The sequence below is a fragment of the Dipodomys spectabilis genome, unplaced genomic scaffold, assembly GCF_019054845.1.
Source record: "Dipodomys spectabilis isolate Male_0828 unplaced genomic scaffold, ASM1905484v1 ptg000001l, whole genome shotgun sequence".
Taxonomy (NCBI): Eukaryota; Metazoa; Chordata; class Mammalia; order Rodentia; family Heteromyidae; genus Dipodomys; species Dipodomys spectabilis.
In genome coordinates this window covers 4439209-4466912 of record NW_024870678.1, presented here as the reverse complement: position 1 = coordinate 4466912, position 27704 = coordinate 4439209, and the positions used below count along the sequence as shown (strand labels likewise).

The 27704-nt window shown below is 37.5% G+C and overlaps 1 protein-coding gene across 2 annotated transcripts in view; it reads right to left on the bottom strand.

The window, feature by feature from the left end:
- Slc16a10 (solute carrier family 16 member 10) overlaps positions 1-27704 on the bottom strand; it is a 104872-nt gene that overhangs the window by 34749 nt on the left and 42419 nt on the right. For both annotated transcript variants that reach the window (XM_042668215.1, XM_042668134.1), the window contains exons 2-3: positions 6700-6844; positions 2705-3158 (exon numbers count right to left, since the gene is read on the bottom strand). In XM_042668215.1, coding sequence (XP_042524149.1) covers positions 2705-3158; positions 6700-6844 — 599 coding nt within the window. The remainder of the gene's footprint in view (positions 1-2704; positions 3159-6699; positions 6845-27704) is intronic.

The window sequence follows — 27704 nt, the reverse complement described above, 5'->3', positions numbered from 1 at the left end:
ACAATTTTGTAAATGTGGGATTATCTCTATTTTATAGATAGAAGAAACTGGAATTTAGAGAGGATGCCTAAGGTATGTAACTAATAAGGGACAAAACCAGGATTAAAACCCAGATCTGTCTAACCCTAGAATCTCCACCCTTAAGCCCATATATAACGCTTCCTCTGACATATAAATACCACACTATATCAGTCACTACTTCTGTGGCCTTGATTAAATTACTTAATCTTTCAGTGCCTTCATCTTTTCATTGAGAAAATATGGATAACATTTTGCATTGCTATAAAAATTAGATAAGAGAATTATGTGAAAGGGCTTTATAAACCACTACACTTTTTGTTTGTTTTTAAACTCAAGGCCTGGGCACTTATCCCTAGCCTTTTTGCTCAAGGCTAGCACTCTACCACTTTAATCCACAGCACCACTTCTGGTTTTCTGGTGGTTAACTGGAGATGAGTTTCACGGCCTTTCCTGCCCAGGCTGGCTTTAACCCCGTCCTCAGATCTTAGCCTCCTGAGTAGCTAGGATTACAGACATGTGACAGTAGCACCCAGCACAACAGTTTTTATTATTGCAGTTATTAGGCTTCATGCTCTTTCAGAACATGTCCCTTGTGTCCCTTCCAACAGACAATCAAGCACTGAAAATGAATTGAACATCATCTCCTAGTCTAGACATTTTAGGAGGAAACTGGCATCCTAGTCCATGAAGTACCCACATCTAAACTTTTAAATTTTAACCAAGTAACAAACTCCTTGCATCTAATAGAGACAAAATTTAACAAGCTGCATAGTATGTAATGGTCTAGTGTTTCCTCTACAATCTGGCTTTCAGTGACATAATAGTTAGAAAAAGAGAAAATTCCTAGCCAGGTGCCAGTAGCTCACACCTGTAATCCTAGCTACTCAGGAGTCTGAGATCTGAGGAGCACAGTTCAAAGTCATTCCAGGCAGGGAGGTCCATGAGATTCTTATCTCCAATAAATGACTCAAAAAAGCTGGAAGTGGCACTGTGGCTCAAGTGATAGAGTGCAAACCTTCGGCAAAAGAAGCCCAGAGATAGTGCCCAGACCCTGAGTAAAGCTTCAGGACAAGAAAAAAAAATTACACATACATAACCAGAAATAACAAGACAATCATCTAATCACCTGTCACCACCTGTCCCCTTAATAAATGTCTGGTGTTAGCAGAGATACTGATTTCTCTGAGTGCGTTCACCTTTTGCACAAAAGAGGGAAGAAAAAAAGCTGAGTGTAGTTCCACACTACTGTAATCCCAGCATTCAGGAGGTTAAGACGGAAGGAGTTTGAAGCCAGCCTGGGCTAGATAGCACAGCTCAAGAACAGTTTGAGCTATACAGTAAAATCCCTATTTCAAAAAAAAAAAGTCTCAATATCTTAAAGGACTCATAAATGTTTTCTTGACTAAGAAGCTAAGATAGGTTAGTAAAGGTAATTCTTCCTTGTTAGAGCTACATGCTATTAAAAATTAGGTTCCAGATGTTTTGGAGACATTTTCTTAAAAGTATGAAAAAGGACTACAAAATAAGTTATAGGTAAATACTAGGTAATTTTTCCTAGTACCTCTGACCCTGAAAAATGCCAAGTGACCCAGGGTACTAAAACCTAACATTTCCTCGTGTCTGCCCATTGGTCATCTTCATTGCTTTCTCCACTATCCTGGCAAGAAGAGAGTAAGAACTGAGAAATCTGAATTATTGTTAAATTTTGGACATGTCTACCACCTCTCTTAATGTTTTCTTGGCCTAGTTACTTTGTGAATTGAGCATAAACTGAAGTTTTATGATATAGTTATTAGCTGACCCCTTAATGCCAGTAATTCTCCAAGTGGATGTTACAAATTGTCACCAAAACTCTTAAAAGAAAAACTTCATGAATGTTCAAAGTAGACTATAAGCTAAAAAAGACCCAAGTTCTCATGACAAAAGAAATAATGAAGTGTATTATTTTTATCACTTATCATCTGTCAAAGAATACATACATTTTTCACTACAAATAGTGTGAAAAAGGGGAAGAAATGTAATGTACACTTTTGAGCAAATCTTCCCAAGGGCAAATACTTTAATACTGAATATTCTTGATTTAGTATAAAGAAGTGGATTTTGCCTTTGAAACTGAAATAAACAAAATAAACTGTGTGAGCTCTTGAAATCCTTATTACCAATGAGATACTAGCTCTTTTCTGTCGTTTAGAACATGACATTAATCAAATAGTCTTCTGAATGGAATTGTTTTCCCAGAAGCATTTCACAAGTAGATTAATGCTCTTTTGTGTCAAGGTTACTGGCTTTTTGTTGTTGTTAATTACCTAATTTCTATATCCTCTGTTAAAAATGTTAGTCATTATACTGGTTTTATCCTGACAAAGATTAGTAAGCTACTTCCAGAAAAAGTGATGTTTCAAATGTTTTACATTGATGCAATTTGGTCCAAGATGATAGCTGTCCTTTTCTAGTGTTTTTTTTTTGGGGGGGGGGAATTATTAAATATCAACTCACCCCATAAAACAGACTCTGTTTAATTGTCTGACTGATGAATTGACTATGTATTTAAAGATCTCTAATTGCAAGTCTCCAAAATTACAAGAGTAATGTCTGAGGCCAATGTCAACCAGACCTAGCTTTCTTTTCTAAGTTTTCCCATATGTGAAGATAATGTTAATTACCAGCAAGTATATATACTCACCAAGTGAACATACGGTACAAAGTATCCAAAAAGTGCAATTGGAATTCCAACGGCCCACACTGCATAAGCTGTCACCTTGAAGATGGCAAAATTGAAAATTTTTTTTGGAGGACTGAACTTTCTCCTGGAAAAAAGGAAGAATCTGCTACCTTCACTCTCTTTATCTTTGGCACTGGAAACAAGAGGTCTATAAGTAAAGCCAGCCAGAAAGAGCACAAACATAAAGATGCAGAGGACTCTCAGGGTGAAAAAGAGGCCGACGCTGTCAATCAGAACCCTTAAAAGGAAAGGCAGCAAAATTGTGAAGACACTGCTGCCAGCTGTGACAATGCCATTCACCAGTCCAAGGCGCTTCTTGAAATAGTGTCCCAAAATGACCAATGAAGGCTGGTATGCAAAGGAGCAGCCACAAGCAAATATGATTCCATAAGTAAGGTACAGAGGCTCGATGGAACTGTAAAAAGATGAAAAAGATGGAAAGCAGCTTTTTAATTATTTGTTATTGTTAAATTATTTATTATTTAATTATATTTGGAATAAAACTTTATATAATAAAAGTACGTTTTAGCTAAGCATATTTTCTGTAAGTATAAGTAAACCAAAACAGAGGAGAAAAACTTAAATCAAGAATCGAGCACTAAACATAACCATTAAGGCAACTGGTTCTCCCTTTTCATGGATTTCTGGTGAAACACATGGATAAGAACTGTGATCAAAGCATTTCCACAAGACCACTTGACTAAGAAACCTAGTTAAAGAAAAGGGTGCATTTGAAATAGTCTCCCCAGAGTTAGGTCAAGAACATTTGCACAGAAGAATAGTTGTGCCTCATTTTTGCTAGCCTAAGGACTGTAGAACAACCTTTACCCTGTATTACACTGTTCCCAACATTGTGCAAGATAACCAGAAATCATATCCTGATTGCAGAAAGACTGAATTAGGTGTCTTTACTCGTGATCCCAGTTTATAAGGCCACCTATGTCTCAAAGAATAATAAAGAATTAAAGAATTTCAACTTAACCAAATAATGGTACAAAATAATTCTTTCAAAGGATCATGTTTGAAGCAATTCAGGTAAGGAATAAAAGAAATAAATTTTTTGAAAAGTCCAATTCAAAAAGCTCTATCAGTAGTAAAGGCAAACAATTTATTAGAAACTAAGTAGATAAAGTTGGTTAATAATTACATTTTAGATAATAACGCTTATCTAGCAATATGCTGAGGTAGTCAGAAGGAACTCTAGAACCTGATAAAATTAAGGTATGTTGGCAATCCTCTCTCTCAGATTCCCCTACCCCTTCAATTAATCTCCAGCTAACACCATCTTTAAATCAGGCTCAGGGGTTATTTTTCGGCTTTCCCAGATAACTCTCACTTTACTCTGATCACCCTTTACTGAATCTCCACTCTTTATTCAACAAACACAGTAAGCAGTTCCTCTGTACCAGGCACTTGATGAAAAACTGTTAAAAATGACTTCAAGTTACCCATAGTCTGCTTAGCAAAACAACTTCTCTGTCCCTAAAGAGGATATAATAGAGAAGAAAAATAAAGCAATACTTCAATCTATCAGATTACCTACATACTTAGCTTTCCAAATAATTGCAACTGTCTGAAGTGTTCTGCTTACTGTTTAGGTAGCAATACCATTCCTCCCCCTTAGCTCCCAAGGCCTATGTAGAGACTCTCAGCAAGTGGTTGAGCTGCATGTACAGACAGAGTACCTGGAGGCTTCCAGATCAAACATGATATCTGATATGCCATCAATAAATGATATACTGCTACCAAATAAGAACTAAAAACAAATGTTCTCACAGAATTACCTAAATAAGTTCTATTTCAAATAAAACTTTTTTCTTAAAAAAAGTTTAGAAGAAAGAAACTGGAAAGGCATTTTAAAGATAGAATAGAATCTAAGAAAATACATTATCAAAAATAAAAAAAATTTCAAACAAAATTTTAAGTTAAGTAAAAAACATAAAGAGGCTCATTTTAGATTTTAGAAAGCAGTTTGTATGGTAGGAGATGAAATAAAACCAAATAAAACTAAATATTTAAAAACAAATGAAGCAAGAGTTGCAAGTTTGACTTTTTCCCCTAGCAATTAAATCATATTTTTCAACTAAAGTATCATGAAACTAGATAGAGAAGGAAAAGGAAATTAAGATAAAAAACTAGACACAGAATGGAAATGATCTTAAGAAGCTGTCTTGAGGGCTAGGAAGATGGCTCAGTGGTAGAGCGCTTGCCTTGCATGCCTGAGGCCCTGGGTTCGATTCCTCAGCACCACATAAGCAAAAAGAAAAAAGCCGGAAGTGGTGCTGTGGCTCAAGTGGTAGAGCGCTAGCCTTGAGCTGAAGAACTGAGGGACAGCACCCAGGCCCAGAGTTCAGGCGCCCCCCTCCCAAAAAAAGAAGCTGTCTTGAGTTCGGGGTGGCTCAAGTGGTAGAGCAATCATGAGGCCCTGAGTCCAAGCCCAGTATCACCAAAAAATAATTCAAAATAAAAAAAAGTTTATTTCCTGCTACCAGAGAGTCATACTAAACAGGTATTTCTCAGGATTGTTCTAATGGTGCAAGGAAGGGTATTACTGGAGAACTGGAGCTGTTACAGTAATGTGCCCATTAGCTCTTTGTAAGAATCTTATGGTGGATGTATAGTATGTTAACATTAAGTTTTGTTAGCCAGGCACCAGTAATCCTAGCTACTCAGGAGGCTGAGATCTGAAGATGGTGAGACTCTTATCTCCAATAAACTACTCAGAAAAAGCTGGAAGTGGCACTGTGGTTCAAGTGGCAGAATGCTAGGCTTGAGCAAAAAAAGCTCAGGGATAGTGAATAGGCCCAGAGTTAAACTCCAGGACTACCTGCATGCTCCCCTCCCCCAAAAAATCAACAAAAAAACACAAAAGTTTCATTTATTTGTTCTGTTCTTGATTTTGTGCTTACACCTGGGTTTGAACTCAAAGCACACTTGCTAGGCAATTTTGCTCATGGCTGGTGCTCTACCACTTGAGTCATTCTTCCAGTCCAGCATTTTACTGGTTAATTGAAGATGGAATCTTTCAGACTGTTCTGCCTGGGCTGACTTCAACTTTAATTCTCAACTTTCAGCATCCTGAGTAGCTAGGATTACAGGCTTAAGACACTAAGCTCCCGGCTGAAATTATTTTAATGTACATTTGACCACTTTGTTTTATCATGGTATTTAAATATTTTAACGTTTGTTTGTGTGTGTGTGTGTGTGTGTGTGTGTGTGTGTGTGTGTGTGAGATTAGAGATAAAGAGTCTCACGTACTTTCCAGCCTAAGCTTATCTCAAACTATGATGTTAGATCTCAGCCTCTTGAGTAGTTAAAATTAAAGGCATGAGCCTAACATGTTCATTTTTAAAGCACAGATAAAAATTTTGTGCCTAGAAATTACTTTAAAAAGCTTGTTTCTATTTCTTTTAGTTTTATTATCTTTAAGTAGTACAAAGGGGTTTCAATTCAGTCATCAAATTCAATGTACATATGTGATAATGAAACTAGGTAACTTGATGGGATGGTCCAGGGAAAAATTATGAAAAGGTGATACTGATCAAGATGCATTATATACATAACTGACATATTGAATTGCTTCTATTGAAATTTTTATACCAAGCTAATAAACAGCACAAAACACTACTGTAACCCTAAGATATGTCTAACACAAGCTGACCTTAACTTAAAGCCATTGCTCTACATAACTCACAGTTATAAATTATTCTTTCAAGATTTTTATGTGGGTAGAAAAAGACAAAAGGAGAAACATGTTTCTTAGCACCAGGGAATACATATATATCCTAGTGACAGCTAAATCTTACAAATTGCTAACAAAAGCATTCAAATTCTCAAGTTCTAATTTGCTGATATAAAGAACAGTACAAGTTGTAAAGTACTTAACATTTTAAGCAATGAAAAGGAAGAGGTGTTTAACAGTTCTTCAAAAGCACAGGGAGAAACCAAGTTCTTACCTGACAAAAGAACTGGACATGAGTCCAATGAATCCCACAGCAGCACCCACAACAGCTGTTTTCCGACAGCCAAAAATATCTGTGAAGACGCTGACTATAGGGCAGCAAAAGAAAATCATCCCCATGGAAAGAGAACCTACCCATGCTGGAAGAAAGAAAAAGAGGGGAAGGGATATTATTACTTGGTAACTTTCATATGTAGTTATTCCACTGGATGTAATAAACATTTTTAAAATATATTAGTGAAACTGTATAATCCACACTGATGAATGGGGGAAAGTTGAAATAAATTGGTAACAAATATGAGTCAAAGCTCAAAGCAATGCCTAATTGTAATAGCACAGCAATTGTATATATTTAGCCGAATTTTAATGAAATTAAATATCCCCTATGACTGCATTTATCTTAATATCTGTAATTTTAAGCAACTTCTAATCTATAGAAAGGAAGTCAATTCTTTAAAAACGGAACCCAGCCTGGTAATGCACAACAGCAACCCCAGCACTTGAGAGGATAAGATATGAGGATCCTCCATCTGTAGTCAATCTGGGATACATAGGGAGACCTGGTCTCAAAAAATGTTAGTTAATCAATCAATCAATCAATTAATAGCGGGCATGCTTATGTGTATATACCCGAGTGATCAAATTGCAAAGAAATAGCCACTGAAATCAGGATAGTGGTTACCTCTTATGAAAAGACCATAATCATTTGGATCCACTAAGTAAGGAATGACTATTTGCTTAGGGTCTGGGAAGAAATTGACTGATATAGTTGCTACAGAAATTGACTGATACACTAGAGGGAATATCTGTGTGTGTGTGTGTGTGTGTGTGTGTGTGTGTGTGTGTGTGTGTGTGTGTGTGTGTGTGTGTGGTACTGGGGTTTGAACTCAGGGCCTCACACCTGCTAGGAGGCAAGCACTCTAGTACTTGAGCCATTCTGCCAACATTAGTGCACAATTTTCACTCTGGATGAGTTACTGGGTACTTATTGTATAATTATTATAAAACTATACATATCCTTTATCTTTTCTGAGAGTATACTATCTTTTACAATGAAAAATAATAAGTAATTTGACATTATACCTCTGGTTCTGACTCTATGAAAATCTAAAGAAAAGAAACAAATACTAAGAGAGAAATAAATATTAAGTACAAATAACCATAATAGTATTAAATAAATAAATGAGTCATCTTATAGGATATCAGGTCTGTATTAAGCATGAAAAAGTGTTTCAGTGTTTATTTAACAAGCACTAAGTAATATATGATCAAATACAACTGCTTGCCTTAACTTGCTCTCAAAATGCATAAAATAAGAAACCGTTTCCTCTTTACCATTTGACTACTTCAGCAGGCGCCCATTATTCTTTTTGTCAGTGTTCAATAACAGAAAAGCATATGTTCTTTCTATGTAACAAACCAGTCTTCACTTAGTAATTCAAATCTTTTCCCCAGTTCCAAGGATGGAACTGCCTCTCTTCTCTCCCTCAAACCTCTCCCTATTCCAAGCTGTTGGGCATGCCAAAGAGGAAGAATAAGAAAAGAAACACAAGAAAATTCCAATTTGAGTGGTCCTGCCAAAAGAGCAGTCTCAAGGTGTTTGAAGCAGACTTTTCCTCAGATCTACTTAGTCAATGCTTCAAGTCTCATCTCCGAGTTCCTTCTGGCTTGTTAGCTATCACTCAAAAGACTCACTGCTGGACCTTCACTGCCCTTCTAGCGATTCTACCTGATTGAAGTCAAACAGCTCCAGATTACTTCTCGCTTCCACTAGGCCTGCCTCTGATCTGCAGGTCACACTCCACTAGCATATCCTTTGTAAATTCCAACACAGCTAACTTCCTGTGTAGCTCTTGCTATGGGAGTAGCTGGCCAGCCACAGATTGCTCCTGGATTTCTCAAGAAGGCAGCCCTCTATTCTCTGTTTACCACAATGAGAGGGTGAGAGATTCTTTACATCTCTAAGTGATCTATTTTTAAATAGATCACTTAGTATCTCTCCTACTAGGTAGGAGACCATATGCCCCTTCTATTTCTATGGGGTAGGGGAAAGAAGCCACAGGATATTTTTCTTAAGATTCTTCAGAAAATATTTTTTCACCTGTAAGTATTATTCTTTTTATGGGTTTTACTATCACTTTATGGGTTTTACTAACACTCACTTCAAATAAGCAATCATTTCATTAATTTTTTATTTTTTTCAGTGCTAGGGATTTAACCAAGGATTTCATGCATGCTAAGGCAAGCACTCTTATCACTGAACCATGCCTCAATACAATTACAATAATAATTAACAAAGGATGAAGTTCGGCTAGTGTTCTGATCAAATTTAAAAACAGATAAATTAAGATATTTTTAGCTAGGTGCCAGTGACTCATGTCTCTAATCCTAGCTTCCTAGGAAACTGAGACCTGCGGATTGAAGTTCAAAGCCAGCCTAAGCAGAAAAGTACACGAAACTCTTATCTCCAGTTAACACCAAATAAGCTCATGGTTTTCCTAAGGGAGGGGAAAAAAAAGCTTAAGTATAATACGAGGCCCTGAGTTCAAGCCACAGGACCAGCACTAAATAAATAAATAATATATGACTTTAGGATGTACTTATATACTCTTTCTGAGTCATGTCTGAGAAATTTTTCTCAAATACCACAACACTTCCATTCCAATTTCCCTATACAGATCCTCTTTGTACCCTAATTCATTCTGAGATCAAACACCAATTCTCAGTGTATAACCAAGGAGGATGCAAATAGTTCACAGGAAGTAGTTAGGTTTCATACCTAAAAAACCTGTGGGCTGGGGATGTAAAGCACTTGCCTAGCATATACAAGGCCCTGAGTACAATCCTCAGTACTGCAAATAATAATAATAATAGTAATAATAATTAGGAAATTAAAAAAATAAGAAGCTGGGTGCCAGGAGCTCATGCCTATAATCCTAGCTACTGAGAAGACTGAGATCTGAGGCTCACAGTTGGAAGCCTGACTGGGCAGGAAAGTCTGTAACACTCTTATCTCCAATTAAGCACCAAAAAAAGCCAGAAGTGAGGGCTGGAAAGGTGGCTCAGTGGTAGAGCGCTTGCCGTGCATGCATGAGGCCCTAGGTTCGATTCCTGTGGCTCAAGTGGTAGAGTGCTAGCCTTGAGCTGAAGAGCTGAGGGACAGCACCCAGGCCCAGAGTTCAGGCCCCATGACCGGACCCCTCCACCCCCCCAAAAAAGCCAGAAGTGGAGCTGTGGCTCAAGTCATACAGAGCTAGCCTTGAGCAAAAAAGCTCAGGGACAGTGTCTAGGCCCTGAGTTCAAGCCCTAGGACCAGGCACAAATAAATTTATGCCAGGACCAACACAAATTAATTAACTAAAATAAAAAGGACTTACTGCATATAAAGTAAAACAGAGGTATTATAATAACACAGAATGTAAATGGCTGCAATGATTAAATGTTTACAATGGAAAACACCAAAAAAAGATTTTCTGTAGAGATTGATAATGGTCTAATGGTCCTTCCTGATGGTCCCAGCTAGCATTTCCATTCAATCTTGGTCTCTTTTCAAGACATCTTTGCTCTGTAATGAGTTAGTATTTCTCTAATAACCTTAAATTAAATATTAGTACTCAAAACCTAGATTAAAATTAAAAATATTATTTCACAAAGTCTCAGTAATTTGATGGGTATATGTTGCTATTTAACAACTCAGCAATGGGTAAATTATACTTGCCACTCCAAAGGCTATTTGGTAGCTGTGAATCACTCAAGAGGCTTGAAAAATATTTTTTAACTTCTGTTCATAGCACTGGCATGTAGTGACCATGCAGAAAGCAATGATAAAATCTGCCTACCTCATGCAGAAAACTATTTTCGCACAGTAGACGATGTTTAAGACAGGAGTTGTAGGACAGATTGAACTTTAAGTATTAGAAGAATTTCTTGAGAACTAACTACCTACAGGTGTTGAGTTAGCCAGAAAAGAGGCTAGACTAAATAAAAGAAGCATCTGGAAGTTAAAGGAACTCTATAGAGAGCTGAGGGCAAAGCTCAAGTGGTAGGGTACCCACTTGACAGAGCCCTGGGTTTATACCCCAGTACTGCCAAAAAAAAAAAAAAAAAGTCCACATTCCTAATCATGTAATAGTCAAACTGCTAACCACTGAAAAAAAAAACATTGAAGGCATAAAGAGAAGAATAATATATTATATCCAGGGAGAACCCTAATAGCCCTTGTCAAAAATAATAACAATAATAATTGGGCAGCTGGACACCAATGGCTCATGCCTGTAATCCCAACTACTCAGGAGGCTGAGATCTTAGGATCGTGGTTCAAAGCCAGCCTGGGCAGAAAAGTCAGTGAGACTCTTATCTCCAATAAACTACTCAGAAAAGCCAGAAGTGGCATTGTGGCTTAAGTGATAAATCTCTACCTTTGAGCACAGAGGCTCAGGGACAGGACCCAGGCCTTGAGTTCAAACCCCAGGACTAGAGGAAAAGAAAAATTGGGGACAAGGCATTGAAACTGTTATATTCAAAGTACTGAAAAAGACAACAGTTTTATATCCAACTAAATAGCCTTCAAAAACAAAGGTAAGAGCCAAGTGCTACTGGCTCATGGAGACTAAGATCTGAGGATTGCAGTTCAAAGGCAGCTTAGGCAGGAATTCTATGAGATTCTTATTTCCAATTAACCAGCAAAAAGCCAAAATTGAAGGTATGGCTCAGTGAAAGAATACTAGCCTTGAGAAATAAAAGCTAAGGGATAGTGCCTCTGAATTCAAGCCCCACTACTGGCACATGCATGCACCTACATAGACACATACACAAAGCTAAGGATAAAAAACACCTTGCTTCCTTAGAGAAACAAGTTAAACATATTCATCATGCTTCTTTTTTCATTTTTGTTATCAGCTCAGAGTAAATTTTGCCATTGCATTGTAACAATAAAATTGGCATGGTATTTTATGTTTATATATTATTTTCCACCAAATGTTAATATCATATTCCATATTTTTCAATTATTGTTTTTGTTTTCTGTCCCTATCATACCATTTTACTTATGTAGAGTTTTATGCTTTTAAAACCATGTCAAATCCTTTGTGGAATGAGACCATATAGACTAATAAATATAAAATCCTACTACTATATTTGCTAAGTCTTTTTTTTTTGGGGGGGGGGTCCGGTTGTGAGGCCTGAACTCTGGGTCTGGGCGCTGTCCCTCAGCTCTTCAGCTCAAGGCTAGCGCTCTACCACTTGAGCCACAGTCCCACTTCTGGCTATTTTCTTTTTGCTTACGTGGTGCTGAGGAATCGAACCCAGGGACTCATGCATGCAAGGCAAGCACTCTACCACTGAGTCACCTTCATAGCCCCATTTGCTAAGTCTTTGAAGCAACAGCAAGATTTATGGATTGTACTGGGAACCTAGTTAATAGAATTTTTTTTACTAAGTTGTTATATGAAGTTTTTGAAAAACATTTTCCAAAACATAAGAAACAACTGTTCTCCCCCTGTACATTATTCCTTCTTAAGATTCTAAGGTATACTTTAATTTCTCAATCATCAAGAAAACCTGCTCCCTAATTATAGCCCTTTTTTGTGTGCCAATACTAGGACTTGAACTCAGGACCTAGGTGCTGTCTCTCAACTCTTTCATTCAAGGCTGGTGCTCTACCACTTGAGTTGTTCTACCCACTTGAGTTATACACCCACTTCCGCTTTTTAATGATTAGAGATAAGAATCTCATGGGCTTTCTTGCCCAGGCAAGCTTCAAATCTCCATCCTCAGATCTCAGCCTCCTGAGTAGCTAGGATTGTAGGTAAAAGGGCTTCATTATAGCCCTTTTAAGTATCCTTTTCTCTACAACCATTTATGTACACCTCTTTTTACCCTCAGTGGCTTTTCACCATTTTTTAACTTCATAAACTTTGTACATATAGGTAGCAGCAAGACCAAGAATCAAAATCACAACCAATAATGATCAGGAACTAAAAACATGGACAAACATCATGTAAGGGGAAAGGAAAGGTAACATTTGCTAATCACCTGTTGTGTCAGCGAATGTGTAGTAGTTTATATACACTACTTTATTCAGTCCTCTAAAGAACTAAGCTAAAGTAGCTAAAGCTCAGTAGAAATTAAATGATTTCCCTATCAGTGCTCAGCCATTTAAGTGGAAGCCTCTAAATTTATCCTAAACTATCTGGGCAAAGCCTTTCTCTGAAGAATTATTTCCATAGCCATGCTTCTTTTATAACTTCTTGTCAGTACATCTAAGTTGGGAACCCTTGAAAGGTACAAGAGCAGTTTAGTTTCAACTGAAGGACTAGGACCCAATAAAGCTACTTTAAAGGGCTTTCTATGAAGGAATACATCAGAAGCCATCTTCTCCACTAATGCCTATACAATGGCCCTCCATGCTCTCCCCATGCTCAGAGTTTCTCCAGCATTTACTTTCAGGGACAGAGTCTGTTCACTCCCTCAGCGACTACTCCAGAAAAGAAAACCTATCTGTTTGGTGTCTCTAGTAGAAGAAAACAGCCTGCTCAACTAGACTCTCTGGGATTTCTTGTGTTTAGGAGTTACAAATTCTCTGATTATCCACAGCATAAAGCTTACCAGGCAAAACATGCAAAAGAGATTGGCTGCTGACCAGCCCAACCTAGCTCAAATTGCCACCCCAGTCTCATCTGCTAAAAGAAGAGCGAGATACTGTAAGTCGACAGATGATAAAGATGTGGATGATCATGACAGCTGGAATTTATTTATAAGGAACTGTGTAAGACATTCCATATGCTTCATATTATTAAGTAACTTAGGCTGAATAATTTCTAAAGAAAAATGATGTATTTCTCACACTTCTAGAGGAAGTCCAAGATGAATACCCAGTACCTAATGAAGACCTGAAGACCTTGTCAGAAGATGACAGAAGTCATTGTGTATGGGTGGAGAAGGGGAAGGAGAAAGGCAGAGAAATAGAAGGGGAACAAACTCATCCTTTCATAAGGGATCTATTCCCTGATTAACTCTGTTGATCAGCACAGAGTTCTCATGACCTACTTATCTCTTCAAAGTACCACCTCTCAGGGCTAAGAAAGTGGCTTAGTGGTAGAGTGCTTGCCTAACATGCATGGAGCCCTGGGTTCGATTATGCAGTACCACGTAAACATAAAAGGCAGAAAGTGGCACTCTGGCTTAATTGGTAAAGTGCTAGCCTTGAGCAAAAGTGCCCAGGCCTTAGCACTGGCAAAAAAAAAAAAAAGGTACTATCTCTCAACACTTGTTTTGGGGACTAATTTTGGAAGACAATCAGGTCTATAAGAAACCAGCTTGGTTGAGAAACTGTGGCAATTAGATTTTCAAACTTGCTCAAAAACACACAAATGTAGTGGGTGATGATGCTGGAATTTGGGTCCATAGCCCTTGCTCTTAGCGGTGATACTAAATTGCCTTTTAACTAATTAACCAAAACCAGTCCAAATTTGAAAGATGAATGAAAGCATAGTACAACAAGAGTTCAGCTTCCATTAAAGGAAGTCAATAGATAAAACCTAAGTTTTCTCTGAGGTCTTAAATTCAAAATATAGCCATAGAAGCATGTTGTTTAGAAAGATGACCATAAGAAATAAAAAATGTTGAAGTAGGAAGAATGCAGTAAGGATTCAATGTAGGGTGATACTGTCCACAAAGAAATTTACTCTTCTGTAACCCCTCTGTACATCACCTTTATAATAACAATAAAAAAGTTAGAATTCAATGTACATCCTACAAAATTAAGAAAAGTAAGATGAGGGATGGGTTGGGAGGGCTGGGTAACAATGTTGAAAGGGGTGACACTGACCAAGATGCATTGTATTCATAAACTGCTTTGTTAAATGGCAACTCCCTTGTACAACTAAAGATAATAAAATTTAAAAAAAGAAATAAAACAGTAAAACACAGATGTCTTTAGAGCAGGGTTACCAGACAGGGGGCAGTGTGTAGCAGGGTATGCTACTTTTTATTATAACTAACACACACACACACACACACGCACACACACACACACCCTTGATAATCATAAAAATTTAACTGGAGGAAAACAAATGATACTTTGTTAAAACTAACCAGACAATATGATCGTCTAAACCTTTAAAAATCATGATCTCCAGAGCAAGGGAAGCGGTGTCATTATCCAAAAAGAAATGTACTCTTTACCTGACTTATGTAATTGTAACTTTCTTTACATCCCCTTTACAGTAACAATAAATTTCTTTAAATCATGATCTCACCATAATGAAATGACTTCGAATAGGAGTTATGATGGTAATACAGCCTGTCTTAAGATTTGAGAACTCTTATTAAAATTCCTAAGTACAGGGGCTGGGAAGGTAGCTCAGTGGTAGAGTGCTTGCCTTGCATGCGTGAGGTCCTGGGTTCGATTCCTCAGCACCACATAAGCAGAAAAAGCTGGAAGTGGTGCTGTGGCTCAAGTGGCAGAGCGCTAGCTTTGAGCTGAAGAGCTGAGGGACAGTGCCCAGGTCCAGAGTTCAGGCCCCACAACCAGCAAAAAAAAAAAAAAAGAAAAGAAATGTACTCATTACCCGAATTGTGAAATGATAACCCCTCTGTACAACACCTTAATAATAATAAAATTATATATTTAAAAAATCCTAAGTACAAAGTGAATTTGTAGATCAAGTTATCAAAGAGAGGCAGGTTCCTTTAAGGCAAGTAAGAATAGTTTGGAAAGGGGCAAAAAAATTATGCCCATAACCAATGTCTGAGCTAGAATCATAGCTTAATTAACAACTGTCTAGAGTCCTTCAAAACATGAAAACATTATTCTTTTTATAATAAGAATATTTGCAGTGTGAAGAAAGAGTGAGGGTTAAAGAAGTAGCTACAAGTTAGTTACCTTTTTTCTAGCAGGCTTGTATAGTCAAGAAAGACAATTATTACTAAAAAGTCCTTTGTGGCATTTTGGATAAAATCATGTAGCTTTCCCAGGCACTGGTGGCTCATGTAATCCTAGCTACTCAGGAGGCTCAGATCTGAAGATTTCAGTTCTAAGCCATCGTAGGCAGGAAAGCCTGTGAGACTTATCTCCAATTAACCACCAAAAAAGCCAGAAGTGGAGCTGTAGCTCAAGTGATAGAGTGCTAGCCTTGAGAAAGAGAGAAAAAAAGCTCAAAAAACAGTACCTAGGCCTTGAGTTTAAGCCCAGAACTGGCACAAACGCACGCACACCGAGAATGTGTGAGCACACACACACACACACACACACACACACACACACACATATCATATAACGTTATCATACTATTATACTTAATAGCAGCATGTTATAAAAATTAAAAAGACATATTATACCTTATGGAGCTCAGAGAAACAGAGCTTATTCAAAACAGCTGTAACGTCTCCTACTCAAGAGGAAGGAAAGGACTGTTGACTACATTCAAACTGGTTTACCTGACTACAAATCATTTATTTAGATCTAGAACAAACTCCAAGATAAAATTTCCTAATGATCTGTAATCGCCATCCATTCTGTAACTACACATAGAATTTTATATACATTTGCCTCTGAAGTTTTGTGTTGAGTAACATTTATTAAGATCCTTAGCTCTTATGTGCCAGGCACTCTCAACTTTATATCTGTTATTCATGTAAACGTCACAAGAATCTTATTTTTTTCCTTTGCAGTTTGGTATTGAACACAGGATCTTATGCATGCTAAAAAAGCATTCTGGCACAGAGCTACATCCCAAGTCCTTGGGTTTTGGAGGCAGGATCTCACTATGTAGCCCAGGCTGCCCTTAAACTCATGTTCTTCCTGTCTTTGTCTCCTGGGTATTGGGATTAGAGATATGTACCACCACACCTGGCTTAATTAAAATATTCTTACTAGCCCTGTACAGATGAAGGAACTGAAGCAGAGAATGAGTTAAGCAACTTGCCCAAAGGCCACAGAGACATAAAACTGAATCAGGGAATTCACAGAGTCTGGAGGCTGTGGTTTTTGAGTGCTCACTTACTACCTACAAAGAGTAGCTCAACTACAGCTACAGTGTCTGGAGACACTCTAGGGTCTCTTCCTAGAACTGTCATGCACAAACAAGTCATCATCAACTAAGAAAGTATCAACCCACACAAACAAGTTGCAACCTAACAGATTTCTATCTCAGTGAATCAAACACCTCCTTGCTATGATTGCTGGTCTTTCAAATAGCGAGCACTAACAGATAAGAACATTTAAACTGCCAGGATAAATCATAAACTGCACACGTGGACTGGATTGCAGGCCAAGCCTCTCACATTCTTCCTGAACAGTAGATTTAGGGCCAAGATCATCTTTTATATAAAGCAATTCATTAAGGCAAGTTGAGTTGATAAATAATTGAGGGTAAAAATAACTTAAAAGTAAGATAGAAAGCATTTATCTTTGGCCCTGTTCCACTATGTTCTAGGAATCCTGATCTTCCTCCTGCAAACTAAATTTCTCTATAGAAACTGCATCTATATTACAGATCCTGCAAGCTGCTTGACCTTGGCTGACTAGAACACTGTGACAGAGAGATGGAATGTTGTAAGTCATGAACCAAAATTGTCCCCGACTCTCTTAGGCCTTTAAATAGCAAATGACCTTAATTTTTGTATCTGCCCTAGCATTCTGCTCACTAATAGATAAATTTCTCAGAATGTACCACTAAGCCTAGCAACTCTGTCTAGCTTCAACACCCCTGAACTAAACCTCTAAGCCCCCCCACAGGGGGCCTGGCTCAATACAAACCCTCAATACTCATACAAATCTTATTAAAGAACCCATGAGTGCTTAGCACTGACATGAGACTCAAAACTTTAACTCATTCTGTGCGTGCCTAAGAGCAGAACATATATTATTCAATGTCCATAAAATGAGAAAGGATTTCATCTAAATGCCACTGATGAGCCACATTAATTTGGTATTTGCATAGGACTTGAGCAATGAAAAATGCATTAAAGGTGAGAAAAATGCATTAAATTACCAAATTATCAAATCCTTCCTCTGACAAAGCATGAATGCAACCGATTCTTGCACAATGAGATTTCCAAGTAGTGCTGGGTGTGTCTTGTACAATGAGATTTCATTTCCCAGTACTGCTGAGTATTCATTTTCTTGCGTTTCTTCCTGTTCAAATTTATGGTTCTGGATATACTCCCCTAGTAAGCATGGTATTTACAGCTATAACATGTCAAAAGAAACATTTTGTACTATTAAATAATCCACACTTATGTTAAATATATACCCATGAGTGAAGCATGATACTGATATATATTGGAAATACATGGACACTGAATGCTAGAACAATTTTGATTTTATAAAATTATTTAGTAAGAATTTAGTAACTGTAAAAATAACTTCACTTTTATGCCGGGTACTAGTGGTTCACACCTGTAATTTTAGCTACTCAGGAGGCTGAGAGCTGAGGATCGTGGTTCAAAGCCAGGCAGGAAAATCCATAAAACCACCAGAAAACTGGAAGTGGCACTGTGGCTCAACTGGTAGAGTGCTTGACTTGAGCTGAAGAGCAGAGGGACAGAGCCCAGACCCAGAGTTCAAGCTCCATGACTACAAACAAACAAACAAAACACCCAAAAACTTCACTTTTAAATACTTCTTATTTAAAATGTAAATTCTTGGGGCTGGGAAGGTAGCTCAGTGGTAGAGTGCTTGCCTTGCATGCATGAGGCCCTGGGTTCGATTCCTCAATACCCATAAGCAGAAAAAGCCAGAAGTGGTGCTGTGGCTCACGTGGTAGAGCGCTAGCCTTGAGCTGAAGAGCTGAGGGACAGTGCCCAGGCCCTGAGTTCAGGCCCCATGACCAGCAATAAATACATACATACATACATACATACATAAAAATGTAAATTCTTGAGCTTGGCATGGTATATACCTGTAATCCCAGCACAAATGTAAGCAGGAGGATCTCTATCTTGAAGCCAGCTTGGGCAATATGGTAAGAACGTGTCTCAAACTAAAATTCTTTAATTATACTATGTATTTTGCCTTTTTATTTTTTAGTATATTCAATAAGTTGTGCAACCATTATCTGATCATGATGTTTCTGAAACTAAGTAATAGTTTCAGAACATTTTTCTCCCTTCTCCCCACAAAAAGACAACCTGTGCCTATTAGCAACCACTCTCATTTCACTCTTCCTTCAGCCCTGGCAACTACATAGAATTTCCTAAATTTGACACTTTATACCAATAGAATCATATAATATGTGGACTTTTGTGCCTGTTATTTTTTCATTTAATGTGTTTTCAAGGTCCATACATATTGTAACATATGAATATTTCATTCATTTTTGTGGCTATACCATGACTTGTTTATCCATCCATTCATTGATAGACATATTTTCCACTTATTCTCTAAGAATTATAACTGAACATTTGCATATGAGTTTTCACATGCATGTGTTTTTAATTCTTTTGGATATATATATATATATATATATATATATATATATATATATATATATATATATATATACCTAACAGTAGAACTGCTGTGTTGAGTAGTTCTTTGAGGAACTATCATAATGTTTTCTAATATAACTGCACAATTTTACATTTCCCCCAGAAATATATCAAGATTCCAATTCTTGAACATCCTCTCCAACATTTGTTATTGTTCATCTTTTTATTTCAGTCATCCCAGTGGGTGTGAAACAGTACTTTTTAATTTCCATTTGCATTTCTCTAATGACGAATTGAATACCATTTCATTGGTTATATACACATATTACACACACACACACACACACACACACACACATACACACACAACATCACTTCTGGCTTTTTCTGAATAGTTAATTGGAGATAGAGTCTCATGGGCTTTCCTGCTTAGGCTGGCTTCTAAACTCCATCCTCAGTTATCAGCCTCCTGTGAAGCTAGGATTACAGGCATGAGCCACTGGCACCCAGATAGATATAGATATAGATATAGATATCTTTTGCTCATTCCTACCCCCCCAGTACAAATAATTTTTTTCATTTTGCTATATACACTTATGTAAACAATGCATCTTGATCAGTTATTAACACCCCTTCATCATTTCCCTTCCTCCCCTTTTCCTGTTTCCCAGACCAGTCTAGATGCTTGTATGTATGTATGTATGTATGTATTTAGCCAGTCCTGTTGAACTCAGTGCTTAGGTGCTATGTCTGAGCGTTTTTGCTCAAGGATAGTGTTCTACCACTTCAGCCACAGCTCCACTTCCAGCTTTTTGCTGGTTAACTGGAGATAGGAGTCTCAGGGATTTTTCTGCCTCAGATGGTTTTGAACAAAGATCTTCAAATCTCAGCCTCCTGAGTAACTAGGGTTACAGGCATGAATCATCTGTGCCCGGTTTAAGATTTTTATGTATTCTGGCTATCAGTCCTTAATATATGATTTGCAAAAAATTATCTCAAATTCTGTACCTTCTCCTCTTCCTTGAAGACAACATTTGAAATACATTTGTTTTTTTTTTTTTCATTTTAATGAGGCACTTGTTATTTGTTGTTTTTGCTTGTGTTTTGTAATGTCTTATCTAAAAAAAGACTAGGGTCTAATTCTAAAGCCTGTTTTCTTGTAACAGTTTTATAGTTTTACCTCTTACCTCTTTAATCTTATGAGTTCATTTTTGCATCTAACTTTATTTTTTTTCATGTAACTATCTAGTTACCCCTCATTGAGAAGACATTTTCCATTGAGTTGTCTTGATTAGATTTTTAAACTTAAATTTTAATATCTAGAAGAACAATATTTTGAAAACAGAGCTCTGGTTTTTATAGCTCTAGACATAATTGTTATGCAATAGGCTACACAGTGTTCAATGAAAAGTTTTGATATATGTGTGCACCTGTGTAAACACTTTCACAATCAACACTGTTCACAAACAATGAACATATCTAACACCTCCAAAGATTTCTCATGCCTCACTGTAATTCATTCCTACTACTCCTCCCCCAGAAACTTGTAATCTGTAGATTAGTTTGCACTTTCTGGACTTTACATATGGGGTTATATAGCATGTGCTATTTGTTTTCATTGACATTATTACTTAGATAATGTACTTCAAATAAAATTAGCTTTTTAAAAGACTATATTTTTAAGCGTAGTTTTTGGTTCGCAGCAAAAAGAGAGAAAGGACAAAGATTTTCTATAGAACTCCTTCCCCAAAACATGCATAGCCTTTTCCCACTATCTACATCCCCACCAAAGTGGTTCATCTACTACAACTGGTAAGCCTTTAGCAAAAAAGCTGACAGTGCCCAGACTCTGAGTTTGAGCCCCAGTACCAACGCACATACATACGTAAACACTAATATTTACTCTTGGTGTTGCATATTCTTTAAACTTAGACAAATACATCATGACATGTATGCACTACTATATCATGAGTAATTTCACTTCCTTAAAATTCGTCTGTGCTCTGCTTCTTCATCTCCTTGTCTCTACTCCTTGATAAGCACTGATCTTTTCACAGTCTCCATAGTTCTGCCTTTTCCAGTATGCCATATGGTTAGAATCATGTACTATACAGCCTTTTCAGATCATCTTCTTTTGCTTAGGCATCTGTGTTTAAGGTTTCTCTAATTTTTCTCACATCATAAGTAATCTCATAGCAATAGTGACTCAAGCTGCTATAAACATCAATGTGCAAGTTTTTCTGCAGACATAAATTTTTAGCTCAGCCAAAGAGCACAATTGCTAGGTCATATGAGAAGAGCATTCTCAGTATTAAAAACAACAACACAATAAACTCTTCCAAAGTGTCTGTACCATTTGCATTCCCTGCAGCTCCACATCCTCATCAATATTTGGCACTGTCAATGTTCTGGATTTAGGCCATCCTAATAAGTCAGTAGAATTCATTGTTGTTTGATGTACATGTTTTAATGACAAATGATGTGGAGCATCTTCTCATACACTTATTTGACAACTATGTCTCTTCTTTGCTGAGGTATCTGTAAAAAAATATTGTCTTTATTTGTCTGATACAGCCTCATCATGTAACCAAGGCTAGCCTTAAACTCACTATGTAACTTTGAACTCAGAATCCTCCTGTGCTAGCTTCACAAGTGCTAGGATTACAGGCAAGAGCCATCATACCTGGCTTTCTTTTCTTTTTTTTCTTTTTTTGGTCAGTCGTGGGGCTTGAACTCTGGCCCTGGGCGCTGTCCCTCAGTTCTTCAGCTCAAGGCAAGCACTCTACCACTTGAGCCACAGCGCCACTTCCAGCTTTTTTCTTTTTGCTTATGTGGTGCTGAGGAATCGAACCCAGGGCCTCAGGCCTGCAAGGCAAGCACTCTACCACTGAGCCACCTTCCCAGCCCCCTCCATATAAACTTCAGAACAAATTTGTCTTTAAAATTAAAATTCCATGTTGAGATTTTGAATGATATTGCATTAAGTTTATTGATTAGGTTGGAAAGAGCTGATATCTTGACAATATAGTCTTCATATCCATGAATGGGGACGGTCTCTCCACTTATTTTACTTTTCTTTTATTTCTTGCATCAGTTTTACAATTTTCCTAAATAGATTGTATATTTATTTTCTTAACTTATACAAAGGTTTTTCATTTGGTGAGGTACTAATATAAATAGTATTCTATTTTTTGTTGTTGTTGGCTTTGTTTTTTGTTTATTTGGTGCTGGTACTGGAGCTTATACTCAGGGCCTGGGTGCTGTCCCTGAGCTTCTTTGCTTATGGCTAGCACTCTACCACTTGAGCCACAGCTTCACTTCCAGCTTTTTGGTGGTTCATTAAAGAGAAGAGTCTCAAAGACTTTCTTGCCTGGGCTGGCTTCAAACCACAATCCTCAGACCTTAGCTTTTAGTTTACAAGTATGAGCTGGTATTCTATTTTATTTATTTATTTATTTTCTCAGTAATGGGGCCTGAACACTGGGCCTAGATGCCATCACTCAGCTCTTCAGCTCAAGGCTAGAGCTTTACCACTTGAGCCACAGCACCACTTCTGACTTTTTCTGCTTATGTGGTGTTGAGGAATTGAACCCAGGATCTCATGCATGCAAGGCAAGCACGGTACCACTAAGCCATCTTCCCAGCCCCTGGTATTCCATTTTTAACCTCAAATTCCACTTGTTTATGTTGATTACATGTTATATTGACTACCTGTTCATTAATTAGTCACAGGACTGTAACTAATTCCTGTTACTATAATATAAAAATGTCTTGATTGGGAGCTGGGAAGGTGGCTCAGTGGTAGAGTGCTTGCCTTGCATGCGTGAGGCCCTGCGTTCGATTCTTCAGCACCACAAAAGCAGAAGAAAAATCCAGAAGTGGCCTTGTAGCTCAAGTGGTAGAGTACTAGCCTTGAGCTGAAGAGCTGAGGGACAGCACCCAGGCCCAGATTTCAGGCCCAATGACCGACAAAAAAAAAGTCTTGATTGTAGCAACACAATTGGTGATTTTGCTGAGCCAAGGTAAAACTAATTTAAAGGATAACTACATTATTTATGATGTCTTTATTACTGATTCAAACATCACACACCTATCAAAAGAACTATAACACATGAAATAATTATTTAATTCAATCATCTTTAACATTATGCTGGCTTTCAATTACTTAATCCCATAATGTTACATATTTTCTAGTTTTGTTATCAAGGTTCTTCAAGGTAATAAATATTTTTAGCAACTAATAGCGTTAAATGGTATATAACTCTCCATTGTCATACCTTAGCCTCTACTAACATACCTCCAATGACAATAAGGCATCTGAGTGCTTTAGAAACAGGTGAGATGACAACATTCTATTTCTTGTTAATTACTTATTTATCACTATTCCTATATAGAGATATTTCACATCAAAAAGGGGGGTGAAGAGGGGGAGGAAAAATTCTCAGAAAGTCATAGTATATAAACCTGATGAACACCATAAATTGTCTAAACTTGGTGTGAAGTGGAATCATTATACTCTCTAGTTACACATGAATTCCAACTTTGGAAATCTTTTTTTTTTTTTTTTGGTCAGTTGTGGGACCTGAACTCTGCACCTGGGTGCCATCCCTTAGCTCTTCAGCTCAAGGCTAGAGCTCTACCACTACAATACAGTGCCACTTCTGGCTTTTTCTGCTTATGTGGTGCTGAGGAATCGAACCCAGGGCCTCATGCATGCAAGGCAAGCATTCTACCATAAAGCCACACCTTCCCAGCCCCTCAACCTTCGGAAATCTTGAGGCAAGACATAATTCTCTTGGATTCTCTCTCCTTGAGGTAATCAGGGATGGATGGCTATACATACATATATACACACAAGTATATGTGCATGTTTACATATATGTATATGTGTGTATGTGTGTAAGTCTTCTGATGCTATAGAACAGCTCTAACAGAACTAAGAGAGAAAAAAACAACTAAACAATACCCCCCAAAGGACCAGGAACATAACAAGTGCTTTCTATGTATAAATGTCATTAAACTCTTACAACAACCCTGTAATACAGGGAGCAATAACTCCATTTTACTAGTAGGAAAGCTGAGGTTAACAAAAATTACATAATTTTCAAATGGCCACATGCTAGTTAATACTAGAGCCAATCCAGACTAGTTCTCTGAAGATTCATTCATTAAATATACTAAATTTATTTAACAGTGGCAGAGGAATAATCTAGGACTTGTAAATATAAGTGAACTATCATAATAAATAAGACAACCAGGTTAGGAGTTCAAAGACCAAATTCTAGTCTCAATTGTTTGACATCTCCCTGGATGAAATACATTCCTGCCATCTTCACAAAAGCAATCATTTACTCATCCCAACCCCAACTAATACAAATTTTCCGAATTCTCCAAGTATTTGATAGTATTTATGTATCTGTAAACAGGGTATACTTGTAATCCCAGCTACTGTGGAGGCAAAGGAAAGTAAGATTGTAATCTGAGGGGGGCCCAGGAAAACCACCATAGCTTAGTTAGGTGCTGGTGGTTTACACCTGTAATCTGTGCTACTCAGGAAGCTGAGATCTGAGGATGTCGGTTCAAAGCCAGTCTCAATTCAAAGCCAGTCTAAGCAGAAAATTCTGTGAGACTCTTATTTCCAATTAACAGCAAAAAAACCAAAAGTGAGGTTGTCTCAGTGGTAGATCCTTAGCCTTGGGTGAAAAAGCCAAGTGAGAGTATAAGGCCCTGAGTTCAAGCCCCAGTACCTGCAAACAAAAAACTTAATTAACTACACTAAATTTAAAACAACAACAACAAAACCACACCTTACCTGAAAAAAACATTAAAAACTAAAAGGACTTGAGAGCATTGCTCAGCTGATTCTGAGCTCAAGCCCCAAGACTGCCAAAGGGGGAAGAAAAAAGTATTTGGGCTACATTTTGCGTGTATGCGTGCGTGTGTGCGTGCGTGCGTGTGTGTAATAAGCCAGACCATTTTAAGTATTTTACAAATATAAACTCATTTATAAGAGTCCTATGAGAAGATATTTTTATTCCTTTCTTACTTAAGGAAACCAACCCATAGACAGACTAAATTGCCCAAAACTTTCATAACTAGTAGATAATTCAGCCAGGAGTCCAAGACATACATAATCTGAATCAACTTTTCTTTATTTCTTTCTTTTTGGTCCTGGGGCCTGAACTCAGGGCTTAGGCACTGTCCCTGAGCCTCTTTGTGCTCAAGGATAGCACTCTACCACTTGAACCACAGCACCACTTCCGGCTTTTTCTAAGTAGTTTATTGGAGATAGGCATCTCACAGACTTTTCTTCCCAGGCTAGTTTTGAACCATTATCTTCAGATCTAAGCCTCCTGAGTAGTGAAGATTACAGGAATGAGCCACTGTGCCTGGCTAAGCTTTCTTTTTTTTAAAGCAATACCAGGGCTTGAACTCAGGACCTCATGCTTGCTATTCAAGTGTTCTGCCACTGAAGCCACTCCACTAGCCCCTGAATCAAACTCTTAAGCACTTTACATTGCTGCCTACCTCTTAAAAACAATCCTGTGGGAAAATCTACTCAATTATCATAGCAGTTTTAATAAGAGTCAATAGGAGCTTGGATGATAGCTAAATGGAACCAAGGTCTACTGTCAGGGATAGACAAGCATACACTTGAGAACAGACTGATATTTGATAAGCAGCAGCAGCGTAAGTGAGTAGCTTTTCTGACTGGCAAGACTACAGCCTCCTCAAAGGCAGATTAATACCCAGGAGACCACAAGGTAACTCTATACAAACACAACAGGACTTCAGGAACTGAGAGTACAACAGTCATCATTCAACTGAAGCTCCCCCAAAAGGTAGAGGTTATCCAAGAGAGGGGAAGGGAGGGAAGGAGGGAGAGAGAGAAGAAAGGAAAGGAAAGGAAAGGAAAGGAAAGGAAAGGAAAGGAAAGGAAAGGAAAGGAAGGGAAAGGAAGGGAAAGGAAGGGAAAGGAAAGGAAGGGAAAGGGAGAGAGCTCTAGAGGGAGGGAGGGAGGGAGGGGGGAAGGAAGGAGTGGGAAAGAGAAGGAGGGAGAAAGAGAAGAGTCCAGCTTAGGGAAAGACATTCTTGAGCAGTTTTAAATGTGAACCCAAGGCAAATGAGAATATAACCAGTGAACAGGTTCATTGAAGACTGTCTCAACTGTCTTCTAGAGGCCACATAAAAAGTTCCTTCATAGAAAAGAAAGACTTTATGTGCATTTAACAGGAATATCCACTCTCCTGAAAATCTTACAGTGCAACATCACTATGATGGCATTTCATTTAAAACACATTTCCCCTCATACTAATATTTGGCTCACATTTCTGTTGTGATGGAGAGAAGGGTAGGACACATTTATAGCACATAGACAAATATTATCAAGAAAATTCTGATATAATGATTGCACCTCATAATTAAAGATTCCACTTTGTAATTCCGAGGTAGACTCCCTTAAAGAAGTATGATGGGTTTAAACCATTCTTGTTATAAAAATTATTTCGTGGAAGATCACATCAATTAGATCAATCATAAGCAAGTCCCTGGGTTTGATCCCCAATACCTCAAAAATAAATAAATAAAAATTACCTTAAATTTTACTCAGTATTTGAAGGAGAAATGAAGAAAGAGTTGTCTATTGCTGTCTCAGATCATCTATAAAGGTTTAACAAAATTTCTGCTTTGTTCTGTTGTATCTCACTCATGTTATTCCCTGTTATATCCAGAGTCCCAAAAGAATAAAAGAAAGTGTAGATAAAGAAAGCTATCAGTTACAATCTTGAATAATAGGATTCTATCCTAATTGTATCTGGAATTATACCATCAAAGCCTTTGAATGCCATATGGCTAAGGTACAGTTATAGAAATTTGAAACTTAAAAACAACTTTGAGTTAAACTGAATTTAAATTCAGTATAATAGATTTATCACAAAAATAATATTTGTCAAACACTTTGCTCCTCCACTGTGATAAAGCTGATTTGATAATCAATAAATACTAAACATGAAGCCACTGGAAAGAACAAAATACTGATAATTCTGACAAACTTAAATGCATTGCCTAGTCTTTAAAGTTCCCTATCAGGTGAGGATTATTTTTCCTCTTCTCTAATGCTGAACTCAAGCAGCTTGTTAGTTTCACATGGGTTCCAAATCACTGTATTTTTCCATCTTGTTCTCTGGTTTTCTTGGAAGCCTGACAAACAGTCTGGAAAGATGAACTTTCCAAGGTCCAAACACACAGCTGCTCCTTCCAAGGCCAACTTCAAAACTGACATGAGCTGCCTGGTGGGCATTGCCCCAATCAATTATGAATGCCCCATAACTTTTTCATATTCTAATATTTTTCTTTTCACTGGAGATACCTAACTCTAAAACCTGCTATTAAAAACAAGCTAAATGAAAAATTAGTAGACACTTGATGACTATGTAACTGTTATAATGCAGAAAGATGAAAGGACTATAAGTCAATTGGAAAAAATGAATAGTTAGGGTCGAGCTTTTTCTTGGCTTAGTTTAGTACAATTTTAGTACAATGTTCATAAATAAAACCACTAAAAGTAAT